At 36.7% G+C, this 26,995-nt stretch overlaps 2 protein-coding genes across 10 annotated transcripts in view; one reads left to right on the top strand and one right to left on the bottom strand.

Annotated features, from left to right (window-relative positions):
- The window catches only part of KCNIP4 (potassium voltage-gated channel interacting protein 4), a gene marked incomplete at both ends in the record, with an annotated part of 382,966 nt that extends 370,283 nt beyond the window's left edge, over positions 1-12,683 (top strand). For all 8 annotated transcript variants that reach the window (XM_084204696.1, XM_084204691.1, XM_084204692.1 and 5 more), the window contains 4 exons: positions 3,284-3,391; positions 4,700-4,804; positions 5,372-5,434; positions 12,636-12,683. In XM_084204696.1, the coding sequence (XP_084060822.1) occupies positions 3,284-3,391; positions 4,700-4,804; positions 5,372-5,434; positions 12,636-12,683 (324 nt within the window). The remainder of the gene's footprint in view (positions 1-3,283; positions 3,392-4,699; positions 4,805-5,371; positions 5,435-12,635) is intronic.
- A 2,655-nt stretch (positions 12,684-15,338) lies between these two features.
- Positions 15,339-26,701, bottom strand: PACRGL (parkin coregulated like). Of its 2 annotated transcripts, XM_084204601.1 has the most exons (9): positions 26,470-26,701; positions 26,132-26,326; positions 24,017-24,147; positions 22,419-22,486; positions 21,249-21,339; positions 19,901-20,035; positions 18,087-18,194; positions 17,041-17,121; positions 15,339-15,689 (listed from the first exon to the last, which is right to left on the bottom strand). In XM_084204601.1, exons 3-9 carry the CDS (start codon positions 24,128-24,130, stop codon positions 15,633-15,635), a joined length of 654 nt encoding a protein of 217 aa, XP_084060727.1. In that variant the 5' UTR covers positions 24,131-24,147; positions 26,132-26,326; positions 26,470-26,701; the 3' UTR covers positions 15,339-15,632. The 2 variants fall into 2 exon arrangements, with proteins under 2 accessions (XP_084060727.1, XP_084060726.1); XM_084204600.1 differs by lacking the exons at positions 26,132-26,326; positions 26,470-26,701 and having other exon boundaries at positions 24,017-24,237.
- Positions 26,702-26,995: the final 294 nt, after the last annotated feature.

The raw sequence follows: 26,995 nt of genomic DNA, 5'->3' as shown, positions 1-26,995 counted from the left end.
CCTTTTCTTTACATACACTAGGCCTCCACCACTTCTGTGACATCACTTGATTCCTTTTCAAAATCCTAAAATCTAAATTTAAAAATGGATTAAGGTTCCTGCCTACTTCTAGCTACTTCTGAAAAAGACATAAAGGAACACATGACCAGGTGAATAATTTTAAGCCTTCCTATGGATTTGAGACAGCATACTAATAAGCTTGCTAATTAATTTATTAATGAACGAATTATCCCCAAAGATTTACTGAGAGATAAAGCAATCAGAAAGTCATCAAGAAGCTTGCTAGGAGATAATTAATCACTGATGAAAAAACCCCAAAATACGAGTTCATTCCAGATCACAACCAGACATTGTCTACAGCTGTGGTACAGAACAGAAATGTCAGCAGACTCTGAGTACACAGAGGCTCTGCTACAGGAGCAATGACACTGCATTTTGCAACCCTTCAGTGAGACATCCCCCTTTCTTGAGGAATCAAAATTAGGCAGGTCTTAACAGGTATTAGCATGCTCAGCAGGAAGCTGGCAAATTACTAACAGGAAACTGTGGAAAGGACTAAAGGCAAGTACCAAGGCAAAGACTTTTGTGTTTCTAACTTCACTGTCACAGATTGAAGACCCAGCCTAGAGTTGTCTCAGCTCAGATTTCCTGTTTTAGGCTCCTTTGTCACTCTAGATCAGATGCCCCTCTCCCCATTAGGTGCTCAGCTGAGCAGGACCATCCCTCAGTGGGCACTGACAGCATTCTCACAGCATGTACGTATCCCAGTAAGGTGAAATTTTCTTAAAAAATAAATGGATTCTAAAAGTAGAACTCCTCTCTCCCTAGAAATTACATGTCTAAACCAGGATGGAAAAGAGCATCTGGGTGCTCTAATGCTGTAATAGGGACTTGTATTGATGCTCTCTGCTAAATGGTGTGTGTGAATTGTGCATCACGGAGTCGTTGGGTACATGCATAAAGATGGGCAGCTGCTCCCTGAGTTTAGCTGCCTCCCTCTGCACTGCTGCTTTACTGTGGCTTTCTGCACTGGTTATTAACAGCTAGAATGGCTGCCCTGCTCCTGACACACACATTGCCTTCCACCATGCAGAGCATTTAGCCTTTCAAGGCTCTAACTCAAATAACTCTGTGGATTTGGCCTAAATCCACTGAATCAGATACTCCATTTCTGTATGATTCTGTTACTGTGTTCTTCAGTTGCTTGAAAGTAAGTACGTAGAAAAGACATCCCATCCTAGCTGGTCCTTACCCAGCTCATCACAACTTCTCATTATGAAAAATCCTTTCTGTTGTTCCTGAGATTACTCCTGCACAACACAACACAAAGGCAATGCACCTGACCTATGTGTGATCCCAAAACATGCAATATGGAAGGAGATCACACACTGCTGCAATGTTTAGAGCACATACGTGGAAGGTTTTTGAGTTGTGTCCACTTTTTAACTACCCTCAATCCCATGCACAACAATATAATGTCATGGGTTTTTTTATAAAACTGATGATAGAAGTGGAAATGGGAGTAGAAATTATTCCGGGAAGCCAACTAACACAGGTGGTGCATCACAGAAAGGAACAAAGAGAATTGAACAAGAAAAGAAAAATGGATTTATTTTAGATAAAATAAATTTTAAAAATGTTGCTCTGCCAAAATAAAAATAAGTTCACAATTCTTACATATATAATCTAAGAAAATAATGCAACTTGGGACCTTCACAAAGGACTTAAGGAGAACCTACATCAAGAATGTAAAACCATAAAGAAAAGATTTGAAGACATGGTACTGAATTAAAAAGGTTAATTGCTAATGCTGTAATGTGATCAAATCTGTTCTGAAATTCTTGAACAATTTAATGTTTAATAGTACATTGTTAAAGAACTGTTTGGAGATTTAACCCTGTGACCCTCAATTAGTCATTGAGATGTAGACAAGATGACCAAAATCCTTTCAAGATTCATGTACCCATTTACCCCAAAGGGCATATATACCAATAAGACAGAATTTTTTTGACAGATTAAGAAAACCCAGAGCATGCCAAGTGAATTGTTAAAAAGACTGAAGCTGTCAGAAGAGTTGTCTGTGCCTACTAGACCACCTGAGTCCACGATACCTGTGTACACTTCAGTGCATCAGCTATATTTATTTAACTTTGGGGTACACCAGCCCTTTTAAATTTATGTCTAACCTCAGTGTAGTCCTTGTTGTTTCTGCATTGTTCCTGCATTAGACAAAATGCAAAACCTTGCTGGTGCAAATAAGAAATATTTTGGCTTTTATTGTCTCTACTTTAATGTTACTCTAACACTTCCTGTGTGTCATTGCAAGCAGTGTAGAAAGACACATTTAAATGTACACACTTGCCATATTCTGTTCAACATATTATGAAGGCAGTTTCACAAATTTATGGGTTCATATGCTTATCAAATAAAAAGAGGTGGAGCAGATGGTTAGGGGAAAAAAAAAAAGCTATTGTTTACAAAATTAAATTAACATGCAGAAAAATACAGGAGAGAGGTGATAGGAATTGATATTTTCTCCAATCTGGACAATGCTCACTAAATGTAAATGAAGTTTGTGCTATCAAAAGAGTATTTAATATGAAAAAAAAATCTATAACCAAATACTACATATAAATAATCTCAAAAGCCTTCTGATTCATTTCTGTGGAATAGCTCTGCAGCAATAGAGCGTTGGTGGGTCAGAAAAACATTAAAATGGCACATGGACATGTAATATATTTATTATTCCCTATCATACTTCCAATAAAAGTAATAAAAATTGAGGTATGCAGAGTCTTACATGAAGTTTGAAATATTGGCTGCAACAGATTGATCTAAGAGATCTGCGAACTGCATATTCCACTTTAACAAGGTAGAGATTTACCAAGAATTTAATGTTCCTTAGTACATAGTTCTCCCCAAATTGGTCTCCTGTGCTTAAGCATTTAAGCTTTTCTTGGACCATTAAACCATGGGGATGGCTTTTTCCTGCTATTCACTTCAAAGGGAACTGCTTATGTGAGGCATAGGCTTTTCAGAGGATACAACCACTAACAGAAAATTATGTTTACTTTATAGAAATAACTCAATTTACTTATTAATTATGAGTGTAGGAAATAGTGCCTAGATTGTTAATCCAGAAATCATTAGCACTCACAGTGAAGCAAAGAAATTTGAAACAACACATCTTTTCATGCTTCTGACAGATGCATTATTTTAGATTTCTGAGTTTTTGAGGAAAACTGCTCATTTCCAAACTGACCAAGACCTTTTGTCTATTTAGGATTTTGTTATGGGTCTCTCAATTTTACTCCGAGGGACAGTACAGGAGAAACTGAACTGGGCTTTCAACTTGTATGATATAAATAAGGACGGATATATAACTAAAGAGGTAAGATCTACTTCTTATGTACTCACTGAAAGTAAATGCTGTTAGCAAAGTCCTACATTCAGAGAATAATGGTTTCGTTGTCAAATTGAATGTGTTAACAAGTTATCAGATATTATGAAGTTAGACATACTAAAAAATAAAATAATTGACTCATTTTAAAGGCATATATGAACATTGAAAAGGAAAAATCTTTATAGAAATTGCAAAAGTTCAGAATTCTTCAGAAATTATGTTTCTGAGCATAAGAGGTACAGAAATATTTGGCTTCAACTTATGCCTACATATTTGCCCATACAGTTTCTAGAACAGATTGATAGGATATTTGGACAAAATGAATTAAGTATGTGGGCAATAGTTACTTATTTTACTAGTCTACTTGTAATAATTCTTTCTTGAAACAGGATTTGTAAAGAAAGATTCCTACATGTTTTATTCTGCAAGGATTCAAACACATACTTAAAATAAGTGGGACTAAATTAGCGTTTCATCAAAATATATGGAGGGTTTTTTTTAACTGGGGTTTGTGCAAATATATAAATTACACTCATAATTTTACACTTTTAGAAAACACTTCTGGTTCATTACAAAAGAGTAATATATAGAATAATTTCTTAGCATACTACAGATAACTTTTTTATAATTATTACAATTTTTACAAGCCACTCAAAATTCAGATTATGATATAAAAGGATGACTCTGCATAAGTGTAGGTGTGTTCATGGCTGTTTTTATTTTCTTTAGGGAAAATAAGTTGTAAGAAGATGATGTGCTTTGGCCATTCACTTGCTGTTACCAAACTTATTTTCCCTTTTATTTTTCTTCATCAGATATTGAGAGATTCTTCCCACAATCCATGAACTTGCACATATTATAAATCATTTGAAATTGAAATCATACATCTATGAAAGCTGAAATCAGATGCTAGAATTTCTAAGAATTAAGTAGTTCCTTCTTGAATCTGTTCAGTAAAAAAAAAAAAAAACCAAAACAAAAAATACCTAGGTGAATTCCAAAATTTTATTCTAAAATACAAATCCTAAAAAGTTATGTTCTGAGTTAAAGCAGTGGACAGTCCAGAAGTCAAAGAGCAGCACTGCTGTGTCCAAGAACTAGAAGGTCATCTGGAAAAGAGGCCAGGGAAGGGGCAGTGCAGGAGCCCCTCGGGGTGATGGGTGCCCACACTTTCAGCAGGTCCTTGCACTCCCCACCCTGGGATGCTCAGCTGGGGATTCACCAAATGGTGCAAGTTATTCTGAGTTGGTGGGGAAAATGCACATTACATTGCAGAAACCTTTTTTTCCTCTTCAGGAAATGCTTGATATCATGAAAGCAATATACGATATGATGGGGAAATGCACCTATCCTGTTCTCAAAGAAGATGCACCTAGACAACACGTGGAAACATTTTTCCAGGTGGGTCACGTAACATAGAAGCTGAAAAGACTGCTCTGTGAGCAGATAAAGATTTTCATTGTTATACCATATCCTTCCAACTCTGTAATCCTTTCTATTCTCTGTTCTTCCATTCCAAGTTTCCCAGACCTACTCATCACACCCTGGTTTTGCAACAAAAGCTCTTTAGCATTAAACTTTTGGACTGGTTGTTCCTAGGCTGACATATAACTGAAATGAACAATGAAAAGGATTAATTTCACACAGGAATTTGGGAGGAGAAACATGCTGTGGTGGGTTGACCCTGCCTGGATGCCAGGCACCCACCAAAGCCTCTCTCTCACTCTGCCCCTCAAATGAACAGGGGAGAGAAAATCTAACAAAGGGCTGAAGAGGGCATCATTCCTGATGGCTCAGCCTTGGCCAGCAGCAGGTCCTGGAACTGGCTGGCATTGGCTCTGCTGCACATGGGGGAAGTTTCTGGCAGCTTCTCACAGAAGCCAGCTCTGTAACTCTCCTGCTACCAAAGCTTGGCTGCACAAACCCAACCCCCAGATTTTTTTTTCTTTTTCTTTTTTTTTAATACAGAAAATGGACAAGAACAAAGATGGAGTAGTTACCATAGATGAATTCATTGAGAGCTGCCAGAAAGTAAGTATATATAACTACTGAACATGTATCTGTTGGCAATTTCTATCACAGCTCTTTACAGATTTCTGGAGTGTCAGTGAGGGTGATCTTAATACCAGAGGCAGCATTTTCCCAAGGTAGAATATCTACATACACCATTACACAGAAACACTGAACAGTGTAAGAAATTTGTGGCCTGAATCTGCAGAACAACTGTTATATACAAGCTGTCATTGCTTAATAGATTGCTTAATGCTAATATCCTTTCTCTCTTTAATAGCGTATTGTACTTGCTAGAAAAAAAATTCTTTACATTCAACTAAATATTTATTTCTATCTTCTGGCCATGCTGGGGCACACAGTTCTGTCACAACTGGCATATAATCATGGCAACAATAATATTGCCTGAAAATTTATCATCCGTGGGCGAGTTTCTCAGTGAGTTGTTATGTGCTTATAAGCAGTGGAGCATTAAAAAAAGAGAGTGCAAGGGGCTTGCAAAGTGTTGGATGGCAAGAGTTAACACCAGACAAGTTTTCTCAAGGCAAGGGTGTGAGCTGATTGTGATTATCAGCCACAAGCCTTTATGCTACCCAAGCGGCTGTCAATTTCTTGACAGCAAGAAAAAACTTCTTCCAGCAGCTCCTGGCCCCTAGAGCCAGGACAGACAACTTCTGAAGAAGGAGGTACAGGCTGTATTCACTCCTCTGCTCTTCAGAAACCAGCTTGTTCTCAGACTAGAAGATGATATGAAGATAAGTTGCATTTTCATAAATTTAAGGAAATCCTGTTAATTTTTCAGGTAAAAATTGCAAGAAAAATAAACATGATAGAACATAAAATAAGAGTGACTAGTCTTTGGCATGATAAGAAGTTCATAGAACTATAGAAAATGCCCAGTTGGAAGGCACCCACCAGGACAATCAAGTCCAATTCTTGGCTCTATACAGGACACCCCAAGATCGAGGTTGTTGTGCACAGTATAGCATCACATTAGACAGAGTGAATATGATAGGCCTGATTACGTTATGTAAATTGATGTGGCCAATAAGCCTGATACTATTTGTTACAGTGACAAAATTAAGAAGTTGTAGTAGTGTGGCACCCTGATTTTTTAAGATTTTCTAAGCCTTCTGATATTGACATTCTTTTAGAGAACTTTCTCCATCACTTTCTGTAAATAGCACGTTGTTTTGCATTCCTTTATGGAAGAGGAAAACTTTGATAGACTGTTAGTTTGTCCAGTGCCATTGGAGAGGTGGCACTGTCACCCTCCAATCCACTGTCATTTTTGGAAAACTATAAATGCTGGAGTCAGAAGATAAACTTCCCTTTTTGCTCTTCACCTTGACAGCAGCGGTGTGCGCCTGTGTTCTTTCGTGTTCCATAGCGACAGTGGTGGTCTACTGATACCTTTTGCCCAGCAGACTGATTAACACAAAGCTGATAGAGACCAGCAATATAACCCCTGCTTATTGATTCTTATATTCTATATCAAGAGCACAGTAATAAAGAGACAGACGATTACAAGACTATCAAGAGAAATTACTTTAGTGCATTTTTTAGTTTTTTAACTATTTGGAATAGGGAAATCTCTAGATGCTCAAAGATGCTCTAGAAGCAGTCTATTTTTATATGCATCTGTAGCTATTCATTGGACTTGTTTTTTGAGTGCAGCTACCTAGTAAGTGATACTTTGCTTGATTTTAATCCACTGATTTTGGGGGGAAAAAAGACAGCCAAGAGCTCTGCTAACTGTGGCTGTTCTTTGTATCCTTAGCAACGGGCACTGGGCAGTGTCTCATCTGTCAGCAGTGCTCCGTTGCACTGACCGTGGTTCCAGCTTGTCAGTCCTGTTCAATACCAACAAAAGTCATTTCCTCTGCTAACACTGTGTGTGATCATCAGAAACAGAGATGAGATTCATTTCCCAGCTGAGGTCTGTAGCATTCTGGAAGTTAAATGACACATTAATCTCTATATGACAGCAATCATGGTGATGGGCTGAATGATTCATTTACAAAGAAAATTAATACCTTTAGTAAGGAATTGCCTGCTCTCCTTATCCAGTGCAATTCAGTCTCTCAAGTCTGTTAGAAGATTTATTTACCTGTTCTAAGTATTCAGAATACATATGAGAGAGATGCTCTCTAAACTGGGACATGATGGAGACACAATGAATGCTACAGAATGCTACAATTGTCATCATGCTACTTATCTCACCTTCCCATGCTTTTAACTTCAATGGTGGCTATGTGTTTTTTGACACAAAAAGTATCTTGATACCTAAATTTTTGTCTCTCTGCCACATAAAACTGTTCTTCTTTTAAGACTTCTGTGCTTCAAAACATGTAATTCATCTTTATATCAAGATTTGGTTTTAGAAATGAGGTTTGGGGTTAAGATTCAAAGAATCATAGAACATACTGAATTGGAAGAGACCCGTCAGAACAAAGTCCAATTCCTGGCCCTGTGTAGGATATCCCAAGAATCACACCATGTCCCTGAGAGCATTGTCCAAACGCTTCTTGAACTCTGTCAGGCTTGGAGCTGTGACCACTGCCCTGGGGAGCCTGTTCCAGTGCTCAACCACCCTCTGGCTGAAGAACCTTTTCCTAATATCCAACCTAAACTTCCCTGATAAACTTCAGGCCATTCCTTCAGGTGCTGTCAGTGGCCCCCACAGAGCAGAGTTCAGTGTCTGCCCCTTCTCTTCCCCTCACAAGGAAGTTGTTACTGCAATGAGGTCTCCCCTCAATCTTCTTTCCTCCAGGCTGAACAGACCAAGTGACCTCACTCCTCCTCATAGGTCTTCTCCTCCAGAGTCTTCACCATCCTCATGGGCTCCTTTGGATGTTCTCTAATAGCTTTATGTCTTTTTTATGTTATGGCACCAAAAACTGCAATATTCAAGGTGAGGCTGCCCCAGCCCAGAGCAGAGCAGGACAATCCCCTCCCTTGCCCAGCTGGCCATGCTGTGCCCGATGCCCCCCAGGACAAGTCTGGCCCTCCTGGCTGCCAGGGCACTGCTGGCTCATGTCCAACTTTCCTTGAGCAGGATGCCCAGGTCCCTTTCCACAGTGCAAGTCTCCAGCTTCACATTCCCCTGTCTATACACACAAGCAGGATTGCTCCATCCCAGGTGCACATTCCAGGACTGGCCCTTGTTAAACTTCATATGGTTGGTGATTGTGTCACCTTTTGCCCAACCTGGAAATGAAACTCAAGATAATTTTAGTAAGGAGATGATATAAAAGGGGATCTTTATTTTAAGGCCTTCAAGAGCAGTTACAGAAATATGTCCACAAAGCCCAATTCTCCCCCAGGGGTGAGGAAGTTTTTATAGGTTTTTATAGGTTTTAGGAAATTAGCATAATTGGTAAAAAGTCACCAATTAGGAGGAAAGGGGTGATGCAATTTTCCCCCAGCTCAAGCCCCTTCTCTGGAGCCCCCTTCAGCCCTGGCTGTACTTTGTCCATGAGAATGGATCTCACAGAGCTGTTCTCAGCCTTGGTTCCCAGGGAGAGCCAAGATAGGATAGGGGCCTTGTACCCCCCCAGAGCAGGGAGCTCTGGAATTTGTTTTGTCTTTCTGCTTAGGGAAAGGCCATGGAAAAGTACTGGGAAAACTAGTCACTAAACTAATACAATAGATTGCAGAGCTACAAATACATGTGTGAAAAATACAGAGAACGTAGAAAAAAAGGCAAAACCTAAAACAGCGTCATTCACACATTCTCTGTTTTGTCCAGGTCTCTCTGCAGGGCCTCCCTGACCTTGAGTGAATTGAGAGTTCTTCCAAGTTTAGTGCTGTCCATAAATTTACTTAGTATTCCTTTGAGTCCTTCATCTAGGTCATTAATGAAGAGAATTGGTTGAGCATGAGCCCTGCAGAACCCCACTAGTGACTGGGTTTCAATCCAAGTCCTTCAAGAAACTCAGTTCAGGAGTTCATGTGGCTTCACTCTTTTCAGGATTATGTATTTTACAAAGGAGCATGGCTGCTGCTTTTAAAACAGACCTGCAGGAAAACCTTTTGTTAACATTCTGATAGGTATGAGATCTAAAAATGTAATGTCTGAATCTTTAAATAGACCATAAGTGTGTTCTGCCAGGGAAAGGCTGCAAGAGCCTCTTCTTTGAAGGTTATCTCAGGCAAGATTTGCCAGTCTCTGAGAACTGGCGTTCCTCTACTCTGAGTTGGGAGCCAACTTAGTGATTTGCAGAGGTATATCCCTTTTACTCCTGTTTTGCAATAACTAAAGGAAATGTAGCATGCTTACTTTACAAGCAAGAAGGAACACAGCAAAACATCTTTGAACAGAGGTTCTACTTCAGGTTCCTAGAGTATGTTCCTGAGATTTTTTTTTTGTAGCATCAAGAGACTCTGGTGCATTCTTAAACACTAATTTTGCATATATGTGCCTTTCTAAAAATTTGTGCTGTTGTGCTAAGCACTTGTTTGGCACAACTATCAGTGCAGTGGCACTGTACAGCCTGAGGTATACAGGTGGTTCAAGGCTCTTAATTCACAGTCCCCTTGCAAAGAATGGCCCGTCCATTCAAAAAGTGTTGAAACAGTTATGCAGGGAATGATAAAGCATTCAGGCTTTGAGCGCTGTCTTCTCTGGACACTGGGTAGAAGAATCTGAGTAGAATAGTGCTTTCCCTCATCCTCCCTCTATCTTAGGCAGGGAATGTGTATGACCTTATTTCCCTGCCCTCCCTACCCCAAACATGCATTTGAATGTCAGTCTGCCCTCCAGCCTCCAGCAGTCTCTCTGCTCCCGCAGGAGAAATGGACTATGCTGCCCTAGATACGCCAGACTGAGTCCCAGAAAGCGGTGGCTGTTTGTCTGGCTTCATATAAATTACCAAAGAGCAGATCTAGGTCTTGAGAAACAGGAGTGGGGGTACCTCAAGAGCTAAGCACTTCCCAGTTCCTTACCTGCCGCCTTTCACTGATTGGTGCTGGTGGGAAATGGTCTGACTCGGGCATTGCCTCCCATTGACAGCAGCACCACAAAGAACAGTCAAAGGACTGAGGCATGCCCAGTGCATGGGTGACTGTCAGGGCCAGTGACATTTGTCCTTCTGATAATGACAAACAGGCTTCTGGCACAGGTGTTTTCTGCAGGAGTAAGCCTTTCCATACACAGTGCTGATGGTTTGGGCTGTCTTGAAAACAGCAAAGAAACCATTTCAAATTTATGAAAAACTGGCTTAAAGGTAGGTCAGGTCTGCCAAAGTTCATTCATCCAGGTTTGTGCTTCATATGGACAATGCTTCATATGCACTAACACCTGCCTTTGTCTTGAATTAGGAACTGTTTAAGAAGTCTAATATGAAAATTTGTGTAGAAAATGTCCTAAAAAAAGAGGCAAATGAAAAAAGATATGCTCGCCAAGGAATTCTAATGCAAGCATCTGTGGTTTTTCTGGTTTTTTTTTGGTATTTTTTTAAAGATGGCAAAAAAAGCTACTAAAACTTATCATGTTCTAAATATTATGACAAGCCTGTATTTTCTTGTGAAGACTCTTCTAATTTGACTGACTAAGGGAGTGGCATTGGAAGACTTCTGTAAAGAAACAACCAGCTTCAGAAATATGGAGTTGACTTTAGAAAACAACCAGTTTCATTCATGATAATACATATGTAGTAAGACTCTTAGGAAGTGTCAAAACAATTCGCAGATTCAGAGCATGTTGTTTGCTCGCACATTTACTGAGCTTAATTGCTAATGTATATACAAAAACATTTGTACTAATTATATGACAAGTGAGTTAAGTTAAACTGTTAACCTTACATCAGTGATATTCACTAGTTTATTAATGTTTCAAAGCAGCACAGTGAGGAGAAGGATAATTTATTTTAACTTTCAGTAATTTAATATAGTAGCTTTGCTATACAAAATTTTCCAGCATTAGCCTATATAGTGTCATTGCTTCACTAAGTTATTTTATTGTATAAAATAGCACACAGATTATTCCTTACAGCAGCATCACTTCAGATGACATACAGAATCAAAGATAAAAAACCCTGCTGTGCATGTTTCATAACATAAATTAAGCTAATTACTCAGACTTGTCATTTTCTACAAAGCAAATCACCCACTAGACTGAACAGTGACTAATTTAACTGGAAATTGATACTGAACACGTTAACTGGAAGATTAATGTACAGAAATCTCACATACTTATCAGTAGTGGAGAATACTATTGAGATAACCTTTCTAAGAAGTAGGTTTCTGATGCAGATTTTTCATGAAACATCCAAAAATAATCTATAATTCAGTCTTTTTATTCATTAAAATTAAAGATGGCTATATCATCTCTGAAGAAAGTACTAAAGAGAGGGATCATTACAGTGGAGACCAGCAAATGCTAAATAAGCATGTAATAAACTCTTATTTTCTGTGTATATATATTGTTTTGTGCTAGCAACTGTTGATCCAGAAATGCCAACAAATATGGGCTACTGCAAGTAACTCTTTCTTTTTTACACTGAAAGGTAAAGCTTACAAAGAAAAATAGTTTTTGCTAATTGCTGTGCTGAGAGTTACCTACTGATAAAATCTGGAGCACAGAGTGATGCGTCAGTATAATATAGAACTGGAAAATGAATATTTTGTTAAAAAAATACCTAATGCAAAGCAATCAGAAAGCAGAAGTAGCACTTAGAAGCAGTCACCATCTTTCAGTGTGAACACAGAAAATCTGAATTGAGGAGCTGAAGAATGCTGTGGTGATACTTGTCAAACTGACTGATTTTGGCCCAGCAATGGTGCACACTTCAGTCTATTTTTCTTAGTCATCCCTAACTATGAAGCCTTAGGATTGCAAGAAGAATCCTGTGTACTGTGCACAGGACTAGCAATTACATGTACAGATTCACACTTGATACAACTTTTCCATCAGTATTTATTGTCTAGGTGTATTCTGTAATCCTGAATATAAACTGATAACCTCAGAAATGTTACAGATCTAATTTTCTTTATATGCTATTGTATTCTTGACAGAGTTGTTTTGGTTTCATTAATATGCAGAAAAACTTATTTAAGCATGGACCCATTAACAACCTTTTTTTTGCTAACCATTTCTCCAAACAAGCTGAAAAAAAATGTTGCAATTAACTAAAATGTTCTACCACATTTCAGTATGATATCCACCAACTACATTTGTAATGGTGTGTGATTTTTGGTTATGTGTTGTCTTTTTTTACAGGATGAGAATATAATGCGATCCATGCAGCTCTTTGAAAATGTGATTTAATGAAGACATTAGGTCTACATCTAATGGACAAATATGAACTATTCTGCAACATTATCTAAAAAAATGGATTTCCCACTTTATCATAAATAAAGTTACTCAGCTTTACACTGAGAAATGTATTATGCAAGTAAATTTTTTATTATAAACCCTTCCCAACAAAAAACCCTTTCTAAATTATACAATCTAGCACATCCACAGTGGCTATTTAGTTAATAGGACTGTACTGAAAAATCAGGTTCTTACTACAAACTCAAACAAAATACAACTGACATTATGCACCTTTATTATCATTCCAACCCCTAGTTAAAATAGATACAATCACACAGAGATTAAAATAAATATTCTTAGTTTTGCTACTCATTTGTACTGGACTAAGCTCCAGGTGTTAAAATGTACTTCTTAAATCTCTAGCTTCTAATTTATACAGAGGCATTACAATTTATTTTCTTCTCATATTTCTATAGTGTAGTCCTTATTTTTGAATAAGATTTTGAGTTAAAATGCTATAATAAATGTGCGATGCACACCTTGCTACAGTTGCCTTCCAACTTTGACTTTTCTCTTCAGAAAAAAACCCCCAAAACCCAAACATAACTAAACAGGTAACTTGAGAGCGAGAACTATTATAAAACAAAACAAAACAAACAAACAAACAAGTTGCTTATTATGGGTATTCTTATTCCCTAAAAAATGAGTAAGCTTCTCTCAATCTCACCTAACAAGTCTGCACTTAATTTATCATGACATGTAAATCAGAAATCCTACATACTGTATTTTTATTTCTTCTTGGATGTGTATGAAAAGTTCTTTGCTTAAAATTAAGGATCTTCTGACTTCCAATTTTTCATGAAGAAACCTTAACTGGATCCTAACACTGCTTTCCTAAGTATGTGTCTTTCTGCCTTTAATGAAGAAAAAGGCATGAAATTTTGAAAACTGCAATCCCACTTTAGTGCTGAGAATGAACATCACTACATAGTAATCTCTACTAATAATGACTGCTAGAGGCTAACATCTATTTCATCTTTTTGTAATACCTTTAACTATGAGGCAGAACCAGGAAAACAATGAAAACTTCAGCTATATATCATCTATATGTGGTAAATGCTTTACATTTTTTAAGGTCATTTCTTCATTAAGATTGGAGCTACTTAATTCTTAACCTAGAAAGATTCTTCTAGGAAAGTATGCATATAAAATATAACACTGCCCCTCCATCCATGTAATTTTTAAGATATATTGTCCACAGAGTCTACGCCAATACTTCAAAATAGGTGAAATGCTATCAGAGATAGGCCAACCCTCATTGTGACATTGCTGCAGAAAGTGTGAAAGGGGATTAATGAAGTAGAAAGAAAGTTACAAGAATTATTTTGTAAAAATAAATCAGGTATCTATTCTGGTGTAGAGATGGGATGTTAGAGGCATGTTGAAGGCTGCTCTGCTATCACCAGTGTAGGATAAGAGTAGTACAATACATGTACACCTGAACTCTGCTGTAGCGTGTTTGTGTAAACTAAATGTGCACATTTTGTAAAAAAAAAAAAAATAAAGTAAACATGAAGAAAAAAAGGACCATGATCAATTTTTTGAGTTGTTAAATACCTGCTGGCAAAAATGCTTATTGAAAAAATACTTTTTTTTTTTAAACATATATACGTTTATCTTGACTTAGCACAGTTTTGATCTTGGCAGAGATCAGTCCTGAAGTGAATTTTAGTCAGGCTGTGGTAATTAAAAAAAAACTTCTGAAATTGCTTTCACATGACAGACTTTTATTAATACTCTATGCATCAGCATCTTCTTATGAAAAAAATACCCTTTCCAACAACTTTAAATGCCAGAACTGAATATTCCTCAGGGGAAAACATTAGGTGCAAATTTTGTTACTTTTCTTAACTATGCCTGACAGTGTACATAAATACAATATGTCCCTGGAGAGCATTTATTAAAAGAACCAATTAGGAATTATTTTGCATTAAAGTTCAAATACATTAATGGACAAATGCTGTACCCTCCAAAGCTTGACAGCCAGGTAAGCTGGCTTGTACAATCTTCTTTTTGTCTGTAACTAATATTTTTCATAGCTTCAATGTTCAGAAGTTTATTAACTTGACTGGACCTGAATTCACAAGCAAATCCCAAGCATATCTGCAATGTTACTGAACTCAGTGCAAAGGGAGTACAGTGTAAGTATTTCAAAGTTGCCTCCTCCACCCAGCTCCCATTCAGTAGGCTCAAAGTTAACAGGAACTAATTAGCTGAGCAAAACCTCAGCTGTGGCTCTGTGTAGCTACCTGATGCCTCTACACTGTATTCTCCAGAGCCTCTCCAGGCTCTCAAAACAAAATGCTGAGAATGCACTGAGTAAGCTCAGCTTTGGACCGCAGGCTGCCTGTTTACTGGGTTCAGCTTCACAGCTTCACAGCCTTTAAAAGCTGACTCTGAAGAAGTCTGAGAGGGCTCACAGGTCCATGTCTAACCTAGTCCTGATGAACCTAAATGTGTCCATCTGTGCTGTGTCACAAAAGAAGTTCTGTATTTCAAAAGCAGCTATACATATGTGATTTAGCACCAAGTTAGATTTTATTTAAGCAATTACAACAAAAATATTTTGCATCACATAGATATACAAAACATACAAAGCACTGCAGATATAATACATGAAATTGTAATTAAAAACTAAATAAGAATCAATGTTTATTCTGCTCTTGAAATAACAGCACATTAATCAGTGTCATTGTAAGCCAAATGCATATACAAATATACAAAGAAAAGTCTTCCATAATTACATATTCACAAACTGATAAAATTCCTGCTCTCCATCATACTGAGGAATAATTATTATTTTAAGAGAATATATCATACCCCAAATAAGTGTCAGTGACAGTGACAGACAGCTTCTTTCCAAACTTCACCTTACAGTAAAAATCACTACAGTTTCCTTGTTCAAGAGTAGATAGAACAATAGGTTGGAATTTTAGATTTGATGATTGCCACAGTTCCCTGTTGAAGAAAACAAAACAAATTTAAACAAAATAAGGGGCACTAGCAGTACATATGACAGCACTTATATAGTCTCTATAAATTGCATAGTTCACAACTTTTACTTAGTTATCTTTGCTATTATCAAACAGTAGAAAGCTAAAAAGTTAATATTTGCTGAGAAATTTACTGTTAAAAGGGCTGAAAATAATGAACTGAGAAAATGCACCATTGTGATTACTAATGCTGGGGAGTAAACAATCAAAATAAGGGACGTGAAAACTCACACCTAAAAGGGAGCGCAAATATATACATGAAATAATAAGGATTTTTATGTTGAGGAATGATGTTCTGGAAGGGATTTCCAACAAAAGTAAGAATCATATGCTTTATAACTAATTTAGAAAATAAATTTGATAAATGAATTGGTTGGATTATATAATATTGCTTGTAACCAAAACTTAGTAGTTTGCTTCCAGGTTTCTTTCCTTTATCTTATTAAAAGATATACAGAAAGACCTACTCACTAACAGGTAAGACAACAAGAAATCAGGGGACTGATTGATAGAAGAATTAGAGGTTAATGACTCACTGGGTTAATTATATTATCTAGACCTAAATTTTCAGAACATTTAGACAAGCTGTAATTTTCCTTTTCTTGTCTCACTTCATACAAATAATGAACTCTCATCCTCCTTCATTTTTCATGATGTTTTTCAAGTAATACAAATACTGCTACTGCTCTTAAATGAACATGGGCACACACAAAAATGAAGAGGCAACTACTGATTATTTGGGCATCTACTGGCTAAAGCACACAAGCTCAGTACTGCTAGGCCTGCCTGTATTGTCCCTGCTCCTTTACAAATAACTATTTAATGTAACACATACAACTGTTTATAGGGTCAAGAAAGCAAATATTTTCTCTTCTAGATGAACATGTAAGTCAGTACTCCTCATTTTTTTCTCCTTTTCTCCTTTGTGCACAATGTACATTTGTCAAAAAAAATGTTCAACAGAAGAAACCTCTGCCATCTATTCTTAAAGCATCTTTTTGATTTATAGCCATTGCAGATCCAAACTCTGGGTTAACCGGGTGGGCTGGAATGTGAGTGTCACATTCCCTCAGGAAATAGCATAAACAATAAACTATTAGTGGGAACAGGCAGGTATCATCAATAAAGGCAAAAAGTAACTTTTTGCAGGAGTACATCTTGTTGAGAAACATATTTAGTCCCAGAAAATGGAACAGCAAGCATGTATCCCAGACATACTGAAACAAGAATATGGCAACAAAACCAGAGATGAAAGCTCTTCTGACAAAATTGTATTAAAAAGTGTAGATTACTGAATAAACATCTGATCAACTCACCTTCCCACCACAGTGCTCCAACTTTTGTAAAGCAACAGTAACTTCTTCTCTATATTTCTTGTCCATTAATCTCTTTAAAAGCTATTGGAAATGTAAAACAAAAAGGTTTGTTGCACAATATAGCAAAATATATGCAAAGAGGCAATAATAACCTATTTTGTTACTGTATTCCATCTTACCTTGGCAAAATTAAAGCCACAAAGAAACATTACTTTATAACTTGTAACTGATGTCAAAGTATGGAACCCAATAAAAGCAAATGGAAGAAAAAGTTAACTAAAGAGAAACTTAAATTCAGAGAAAAATGATCTGTTAACCCACAAAAATATTTCTTTTTCTTTTACCAAACAAATTTGAAAGAAATATCCACTTTAAAAAAGTCATTCTTAAAGAATTGTCCACATGAAAAGTTAACTTTTTTATCATGTGCATTGAAAGAGATTTCTTGTAGTAGAAATACTTCAAAAAATACCTGCTGTAATTTCTCTTCTGTACTGATGTAAAAAAAAGTCTGTAAAAGTGCACTTTGCAAGCAGGTTAAAGAAACCATGAAAAGGCTGTCTGACAGAGGAAGGATGTCCCCAGAATAAGTTGATTTAAAAACACTTCTCATAATCCCACTCAAAGCTTATTTAATGACAACTTCCTTGTGCAGAATTCCCATCTGAAAGGAATGGGAATATTTGCTTCTGTTAATGTATTAAAACATTTATGGTTTTGCTAAGATATTCAGACTTAAAACTAAAAACTCATTTTGCAACAAATTTTCCTCCAAAACAAAGAATCTGCATGTTTTCATAAATTGTAGAGAGAAGACTTCCATTATTCTCCAGTTTACATTAACAACAGTTTTTTGGACCTTGCAAAAACTTTGTAAGTCACCATATTATAAAAGAACAAAGAACTAACACTGGGGAGTGTTTGAAATAATGCTTTTCATGGAACTGCTGAGTCCTCCACTGTATCTGTGCAGATAGCATAGTAACATCTCAATAAGAATGCCATGAAAATACAAATGATTTTTTATTACAGCATTAAAAACTTACATTTGTGAGTAGAAGCTTAAGATGCTCATTAAGAGATGGGCCAACAACAGCACTCAATTGCACTAAAGCATCCAATCCTCTTACAAATACTTCATCATCTGCATGGGCCTTCAGAAGGGGAAGAAAGAAAGAAAATCCTGTGAGTAAGATTCAGACAAGTAAGTTTTTCAAAACTGCAATCTCTGCATTATGATTGTATGGAGTAGTTTTAAACACTAAAACTACTGTGCAATTGCTTATTGCTATAATGATACAAGTTTAGAAAGAGAAGTACAATACGACTGAATATTAGTCTCTAGAGGCCAAATTTAAAGGCAAGGCATATTTTTAAAGTGGAAAACAAAAGCATCCATAAAATTTCCACAAAACTCCTGCATTTCTTCTGAAGCAACAAAACTAATAATTTTTATTGTTGAAATAAAAAATGTGGCATGCAGAAAAGCTTGCTACATTGATAATTTCAGTATTTCACAGCATATTAGAAATAACCTTTCAGATGCTGATATGTTGAAATTGAGAGACACCATTTTAGTTAAAAATGTAAGGAATTCTGGGTAATTTCTATGTAATTCATAACAATAACTTTCTTTGTGGGAGAAACAGAGAAGCCAATGACTTTCTGCCTCAATTAACTTAGTCCCCTGCCAACTACACCTGCCAGCAGTTATCAGGCTCTTATCTACTTCTTTATTTCTCCCTTGAGAAGGTTCTTCTGTACCTGGCTTCTCTAATGGTTTCTTTAGGCTGCTTTTCCTTTAGCAGAGAAATAGATTCATAAGAACTTATTTTGGTCTCATACTAAATTATAAGTTTGTTTAAACAATTACTTTTCCTCTCCAGCATCTAGGCTCTGAAAATTTTCTTTTTAACTAGAAAACATGGACTGCTTGTCTAGTAGAAGACTTAACAAGGCGTAATACCAAAACAGTCCAACAATAAAAATTATCAGAAAAGTAATATTAATTGGAGGAAGAGACAAGAATTATTTTTCTAATTTTGCCTTTAAGCTACACCAAAGATAGCGATAACACACAATTCCGTACTTCTGTTACATCTCTGATTTGAGATCATAAATAATTTTCAACCTTCAAGCCATCTCTGTTCAATCAGAACTGAAACACAGCTAGATTAAGGGACAGCTACTTACTGAACCAGAAAAGGGCTCTCAAAGACATGAAAAAGATCCAAAAGAGATAACCTTCAAAGCCAAGATCTCACTTTATTTTCTGATGGTGTAGAAGAGTTAAAAACATTTTTTAAAATTAAGAATACAACCTTAAACACTATAAATGTATTCTTCCTTTTTCCTCATTGACATATTCTGGCAATGGTGCTGTGCAGAGCTGGGAGTTGGACACAATGATCCTTATTTTTGTGATTCTGTTTTACCTTCATAGCATGTTTTGAATAGTTACATGTAATAGATGAGTATTTATTCCTGCATATCCATTTTACTTCACATCATTTTTATTTTTTGCGTGTTATTTTGTGGACATATAAAAAAGCCCACAAATATATGTATTTATCTCTGCTTATATTAAAACCTTTAAGAGAAAAGTTTCATAAAATTTTCCCACAGATACTGTCATATAGTTATTCAAGGAGTTGCCCATCCTAATTTATATTTACAGATATATTTAGCTGATAAACCAAGGCAGGGTTAACAACAGAAAGAGAAATCATTCCTACCCCCCAAACCAAAAGCCCCTGCGATAGATTTATTACATTAATATTACCCGTGTAGTTCCCACCAGCAGCAGGATAAAAAAAACATTAAAACCCATTAAAATCTCTGCATGAAGAGTAAGACATACCAATGCAGCCTTTAAGACTGGAACTAGACGAGGCAACAAGGGAATAACTTTTTCAGCAGCACCTTCAACCAGAAGTAATTCTCTAAAACCCTCCTTGGAAACAAAAGTATAGGGATGTTTTGTCTCTCTTAGTCCCTGTTGCAAATATAAAACATCGTTTTCTTAATACTGAGCCTTCTTTTAAACAAAAACACGTTTTAAAAGTTCCACTCAGCAGCAATACCCTGTTTAGATATTGTCAGATCAGGTCAAAACATAAAGTACACTAACTCCACCATGTGGAGCCACTGGGTACAACTCTGCTCACAGAATATTCTAATTCATTTTTCTTTTAGAATATTGAATATTAAAACTCACATTATGAATACTGCCAACTCAATCAATATTTGTACCCCACTACCTTTAATGTAACAGCCCAAGGGATTTTTTCAATGAGACCATGAACTAGAACAGGCTATATTTGTATAGGGGTTTTGTAGCCTGAAAGAAAAAAAGAACAGAAGGTGAACTACAGAGGGAAAGACACCCCACACCACATACCTCTCTATGCAACACTAAAAATTTGTAGATAGCACAAAGATGCACTTTTAGTGAAGGTCTGACTGGCAAAACTCAAAGATTTAAAGCCATGTGTCTGAAGCCTTTTTTCTTAACATAAAAGAAGTTTTATGTTACTTTAGGAATCGACAGTTTTGTTTAATATTTAAAAAAAAGAAAAAAAAGAAGAAACAAAGGGAACAAGAAACAAAGAAAATTAAAAGGAAAAAACAGGGGAAAAAAAGGAAAAAAAATGTAAGCCACCTCAGTATATGCACTTTATTCTACCTGCAACATTGGATTCAGCATTTATTTAGACACCTGGAACATATTTGGTGAGAAATGTCACAGATGTTCTGAGAAAACAGAAGCCTCAACATAATGTATAGTACTTCTCTTCCACTTATTTACAGGGTCCTATTTCCACTGTACTAATTCAATCTATTGAGGAGAGCATTCTTACTTCATAAGGTAGGTGTTATACACAAAAATAAACAAAACAATCTAGTTTACAAAAGAATCTGCAAAACCACAAATTTCATTCAACAGCTGGGCATCTGAGATGTGGTCTTGCATTTGATCAGTATCTTGAAGATTAAACAGCTCTACCTAGCTCTCCCAGAAAACTCCAACTAAAGAACTACAAATAGCAATGTTCTTGACCATTTTCATTTATACAATATTTTCACAAGTGGGTTTTTTAATATTTCTCTAGCAGCTGAGCCTAAACTAGCTAACTTAGATTGTTAGAAAATTACATTTGCAAATAGGAAATGGTTCTTGCTTAATGTTGCAAGAAATTTGAGTTTACCTCTGCCAATGTTAAAAGAAGAGGATCAAAGGGAACAGTTTCAGGAGGGCATTCCCACTGCAGTTTGTGCTTTACTGATCCATGCACTAACCTATATAAAGAATAAAGTTTTAACAAAATGACATATATAATACATAATTTATTGCTAACTCTATTTGCTTTAAATGTATCACCAATTAGTTTGTTGCATTCCTACATTACATACACAATCTCAATACATAGTGCTCTCCTTAGTGAAATTATAGGATCACAGAATCAACTAAGTTGGCAAACATCTCTGGGATCATGGATTCCAACCTGTGTGTATGTATAATAGTTAACAGTGCAATTATACTAAATTCCCAAAATAGGGCAGTTTTCAAAATTCCGCTCTTAATCACACAGAAATCAGAAAATAGAAGTTATAAAAATTATAGAAGCCTCTCATGCCAACACAGAAGATATTCATTTTCCAAAGTTACTTATTTTGAGAAGTATATGAAGAAACATTTTCCTCAAATAGCAATGGGTAAGGAAAAGCAGTTAAACTGAAGGAAGATCATATTGGAATTCACTATTTACTAAGATACAAATAAATGTATTAATGCTATGTATTAATTATTATTTTATACAATTATATACGTATACATCCTATTAATGATGGCTGATATTTTTGTAATTCTGCATCCATGTGACAAAACACCAGAATGTTTATTTTCTAGACAAACATATAACCAAGTAACTTAAAATACTCTAAACTTGCTTGTGAGTAGTTTTGTTAATATTTCATATGCCTGAAAACTACAGAATAGGAAATTCAATAACTTGTTGCCATACTACTAAGGCTGTGCAAGGTCTACTTATTAAAATGGCACTAATTTTATTTTCTAGTTAGTAGGTATAAGTAAATTAAATTACCTGAAAATATAGTTTGTGAAAGATGCTTAGGAAACCAAATATGCACATACCTAACTATTTTTTAAAAATGTGACTGATATTAACACAGCATAAAAAATGAACCAAAAGAAGACCTTTCAAAGGCATGGGAAGTTGCTTTCTGATCTGAAAAGAGTTAAGTATTGGAAATTTTTCCAGAATTGAATAGAATTAAACAACCTAACTAAAAGATGAAACATGAAGAGATGTATTTCATAATATATTTAGTAAAAATAGAAAACAAACCCAACACACCTGCAGGGAATGCCACCTCTAGCATATGTAGCAGCAAATGCAGATGATGGTTGAGAATAAGCACGAAACTGTGAGAACAGAAAAAAAAAGCATTACTTATTCTTAACAGTAATGTTTTATAGCTATTATGAATATGCTAAAACTGAAACTTACCAAAAAATGGACTTAATCATATGATTCTAAAACAAATCAAAAAAAGAACTACAGCTATGGAGTGGAAAACACGTAAGCAAAACATTTATCTGAAAACTGCTTTTAAGACTCATCAGTCTGGGGAATTGTTAAAATGAATAAAAATGTACAATCAGTGGTCTCCTGATGGAATCACTTAATTTTTCTATTTTTTTTTTTTGCAAATGGTAATAATAAAGTCTTACAGGTTCTTTCATAAGCAGAGCAAGGAGCTCCCACTTCCCTGAAGCTCTTTTTGTTATACTGGTAACATGCAGAAGGCAGTTATACTGCAATTCCCTCTTGATCTGAGTATAGACAAAAGTATATGCTGGCTAGATGTGGGAGAAACCCCAAATATGGGGAAAGACAGTGGGAGAGCACTGCAAATGCACAGCAAGGTTCATACTGGGTGAGAATCTAGGAAGGACACACTGGAGAAGGAAACTAGGACCTTCAAGCAAGGAAGAGCTGCACAAAATTGGTTTTTATAATATACGTGCTTCTTAGGCATATGAACTATTATATTATTTATTAGCATGATCATTTAATGCTGCTTCCCTGATAATTCACCTTATCACAAAACATTCAGAAGGAAATACCATGAAATCTCAATTTTTATCTTTTGAGTGTTTCAACCTACATTAAGATTAGTAGAATTGTGTTCATGGCCTAATTTTGGTCATTGGGCTACTTGCAAAGAGATTTCAAGTAAAAAAGATGCCCACATTAAAGTATTCAGCCTCTGTTTATCACTAAAGTACCTCTGCATTTCATTCACTTTCCAAAAAGCCTGTGACATTACTAATTGCTAAATTATATGGCCCAGCGGTGAACCATAATTCATGCATTCAATACTAGTTCTCCAGGCAGGACTTCCAGGAAATAAACAACTCCTTTCATTACTACTCTCCCAAGAACACAAATCTTTCCTGAAGGATTACGTAGTCACAGTAACTGTGAGTTTCAAATAATGCTCACCAGCAATTAATTTGCCAGATTTTATGAGGCCTTGAATACCTTCAATATGACACCTGATTCTTGGTTTCATTGCGTAACTGAAATAAGTTTCTCTAAAGCAGCAGATGCCCAAGCTTAGCAGTAAGAAAAAACCAACCCTTTTTAATGTTTAGACCCAAATCTCTTTTTAGGGCAATAGTACATAAAAAATAACAGTTACCATGCAAGCCACAACTGTACCAAAATACATTTTTATAGTAATGTAATAAACAATGTTATACCTTCGGGCATTTGAGTTTAGAAGATAAGGTATGTATGATTAGTAAAAAGTTTAATAAAAGTTTAATTTCAGTTTTAAAAATAGGACCAGAAGAAGCATGACCTGCATGTAATTTTATAAAGTAAGGAGCACTCTTCAAACCACAGATGGATTTTTACCAAACAAGACCACCACCACCTATACATACTGGATCAATAGTTTTAGGATTCAGCTTGGCACTAGGCTTTGGCTGTGATTCTAGAGAACATGTCTTGCTTTTCTGAGCTGCAGACTTTGTTTTTATTTGGATGCCTGATGACATTCTTAGAACATTGCTTCCTACAAAAAAAAAAATTAAAAACATAAAATAATTTTCATTCCTATAAGACAGAATATGAAGGGTTAGAATCCCCAGGCCCAAAGATTGACATGAACAACCAACCAAGTAAATCTGAATAAGTGCACTAGGAAACAGATGCTCATTCTTATATACTGGACACAGTGCATGGGACAATTGTAATAGTCCTGTCACTCCATATTTCAAATGTACACATTTACTAACCTGCTCCTCTTTACTTGTATTCCTTGAGACATGCAGCATAAGTGAACTAGATACAGTCTGCTTTCAGAGTAGCCTACAAAAATATGAGCAGCAGTACAGGCCTCAGCAGAAGAGCCCAGAGCCCATCTTCTGATGTCAAATTTCATCAGAAAAAAGCAACAATTTGAGGAAGGTCCAGGATGAAGGAAATGAAGCAAGTACATTCAGGACACAAAACCCAAACCACAATCAGTAAGAGATGAGAACAGAAATGTAAGACAGCAAAAAACAAACAACAAAGAAAATGAATTCCAATTCCACTAAGAAGAATGAAAGTACTTTTTAAAAAACGACTTCAAAAAAACTTTGTCTACATCATTTAATACTGATTTAAGTACGCTTATCTTCTGTAAGTCAATGCACCAGCTACAAATCACTACAAATGTAATGTGTAATTGGGTTCAAGTGTCTCTAATAAAAATAATAGTTCTCTATTTATTTACTACACCAAGTCTAATATTATGATGAATAGTATAAATTATTCCTGAGATTACAAGATTTCAAATATTAATAAAAATATAAATAGTGAAAACCCTGGTTTTGAATATTATAATATTCAGTAATTTTTGCTGTGGTGTATTCTGCATGGAAAAAAGCAATTTAGTAGAAAAGACATTAGATTCCTATTGTGAAAAAGTAACTGCACCGTATAGAGATGAAAAAAATAGGAAGCCACACACAGAAACAAACAGCCTTGGTGACACCTGTTTTTGTTAAAAATATGATTAAATGCCAAATACTGAGATCAGGATGAATCAGAGACAGAATTGCCATGCTACTCTCACCCTCTGCTCTATCAGCCACCTGCCTTAATCTCTGCCAGACTCTTGCACGTGCACTCCTCGTTTAGCTTGGCTATTCTAATTCTTCCCTCTGAGCAGGATTTCCAGTCAGGTACCTTTGTCATCATCTACATTATGAAATCTTTAGGATTGCTTCTGTTTCTGGTAAGTGATAAGGTCCCAGCACATGTGTAGATATGCTATTTCTATGACTTGTGAAAAGAATTCAATGAAGTGCCCAGTTTTACTGAATGCTGTGAAACAACATATAAGAACAATTAGCAAATCAGCCAAAATACAAAGCAAAAATAAAATTGAAAGTTTAAAGCAATACTTCTTTATTGATGATTTAATCAGAACTAGGGATTCAAATCAGTTCACCTACAGTACATTTTGTTTTCTCTTTCCTACCATTTCCAGAATGTGGCCTGTCTCCACTGAAAGTCTTTTTGAAAGAAATAATACACCACAATTAGCCAATTAAATGTCTTCAGAACTTATAGAAACTTACCTGACTCTTTTGGGAACTATTCTGCTTGTAAAATGGAAGTCAAATGGAAAACATTATTATAGAAATAAATCTACTGTTTGTATGTCTGTTTATTATAATAAAATTCTAATCACATTAGTGTTAGAAGACAAATTTTTAACTGTCAGAAAATAAAAAATCAAAATCGTTTCATACTATAAAAGCACCAGATAAGTCCATGACAGTAGCAGCATGTATCACAAAATAGTGCTATCCATGTCAGACTTTGAAATGTACTAATACATGTAATAATAAATGTAATAATTATGTAACAAATAATACACACGCTTACTAATACCTGTATAAATATTTTTCTTAGGAAAGTATTTAGAAGTAATTGAGAAGTTTTAAATTTTTTTCTATTTTCCAAGTAATCAAAATACATGCTAAGGTACATTAGGTAGCACTGACCAGAAAAAGTACTTTTCACGAGGAGGTCTCACTCTTCAGAGATGGATGCTGTCGTGCAGAGAGGAGCTGGAAGGGTCACACGGTTTTGTGGAGAGATCAGACAGGTGAAGCACAGCCGTGAATCAAACAAGCGAGGTTTGATACAGAAGTGACCCATCTACCGGCAGATGACAGACTTCAGATCAAGGAGCGACACTTTAAACAGAAATAAGAGAAGCACTTTTAAGAGACATCTTTCAAAGGAGGAAAAGCGCAGCCTGGAGTTCGGGATCTAGGAGTCACTTAAGGCAGGCAGAATGGAAGTCAGTAGGACCCGAAAGGCGAGGTTGCTCCCTTACCCTGCCGAGTGCCAACTCTCCCGGAGGGCAGAGGCAGCAACACATGAGGGGCGTCGAGCGCCCTCACCGCCGAGAGGCTCAGGCAGAGACGCTCCGGCCAGTCCGCACAGAGCCCCCGGCGCGGCCCTCCCCAGCGCCGTGGGGAATCCAGGGACCCCGCGGGAGCTCGAGGGGCCGCCCCGCTGCCCTGGGCCCTGTCCTGCCCCCGGCTCCCGCTGCGGGGCTCGCCGGGCTCGGGGTACACCGGGCTCCGGGCTCGCCGGGCTCCGGGCACGCCGGGCTCTGGGCTCCGGGCACGCCGGGCTCCGGGCACGCCGGGCTCCGGGCAGCGCCGTCCCCGGTCCCCGCGGGCCCCCGGCGCCGCCGACGCTTCCTGCCGGTTGCCAGGGGAACTACGGGCCGCCGGCGGCCCAAACTTCCTCCGTGCTTGCTGCAAACGGAGCGACAAGGAGATTGACAGATCGATTTTGTTGGGATTTTCGTTTTGTTGGGTTTTTTTTCCAGCCTACCTTATATGCTGTGATTA

Source organism: Fringilla coelebs, assembly GCF_963513975.1.
Source record: "Fringilla coelebs genome assembly, chromosome: 4".
Classification (NCBI taxonomy): domain Eukaryota; kingdom Metazoa; phylum Chordata; class Aves; order Passeriformes; family Fringillidae; genus Fringilla; species Fringilla coelebs.
This window is presented reverse-complemented; position numbering and strand designations above follow the sequence as displayed.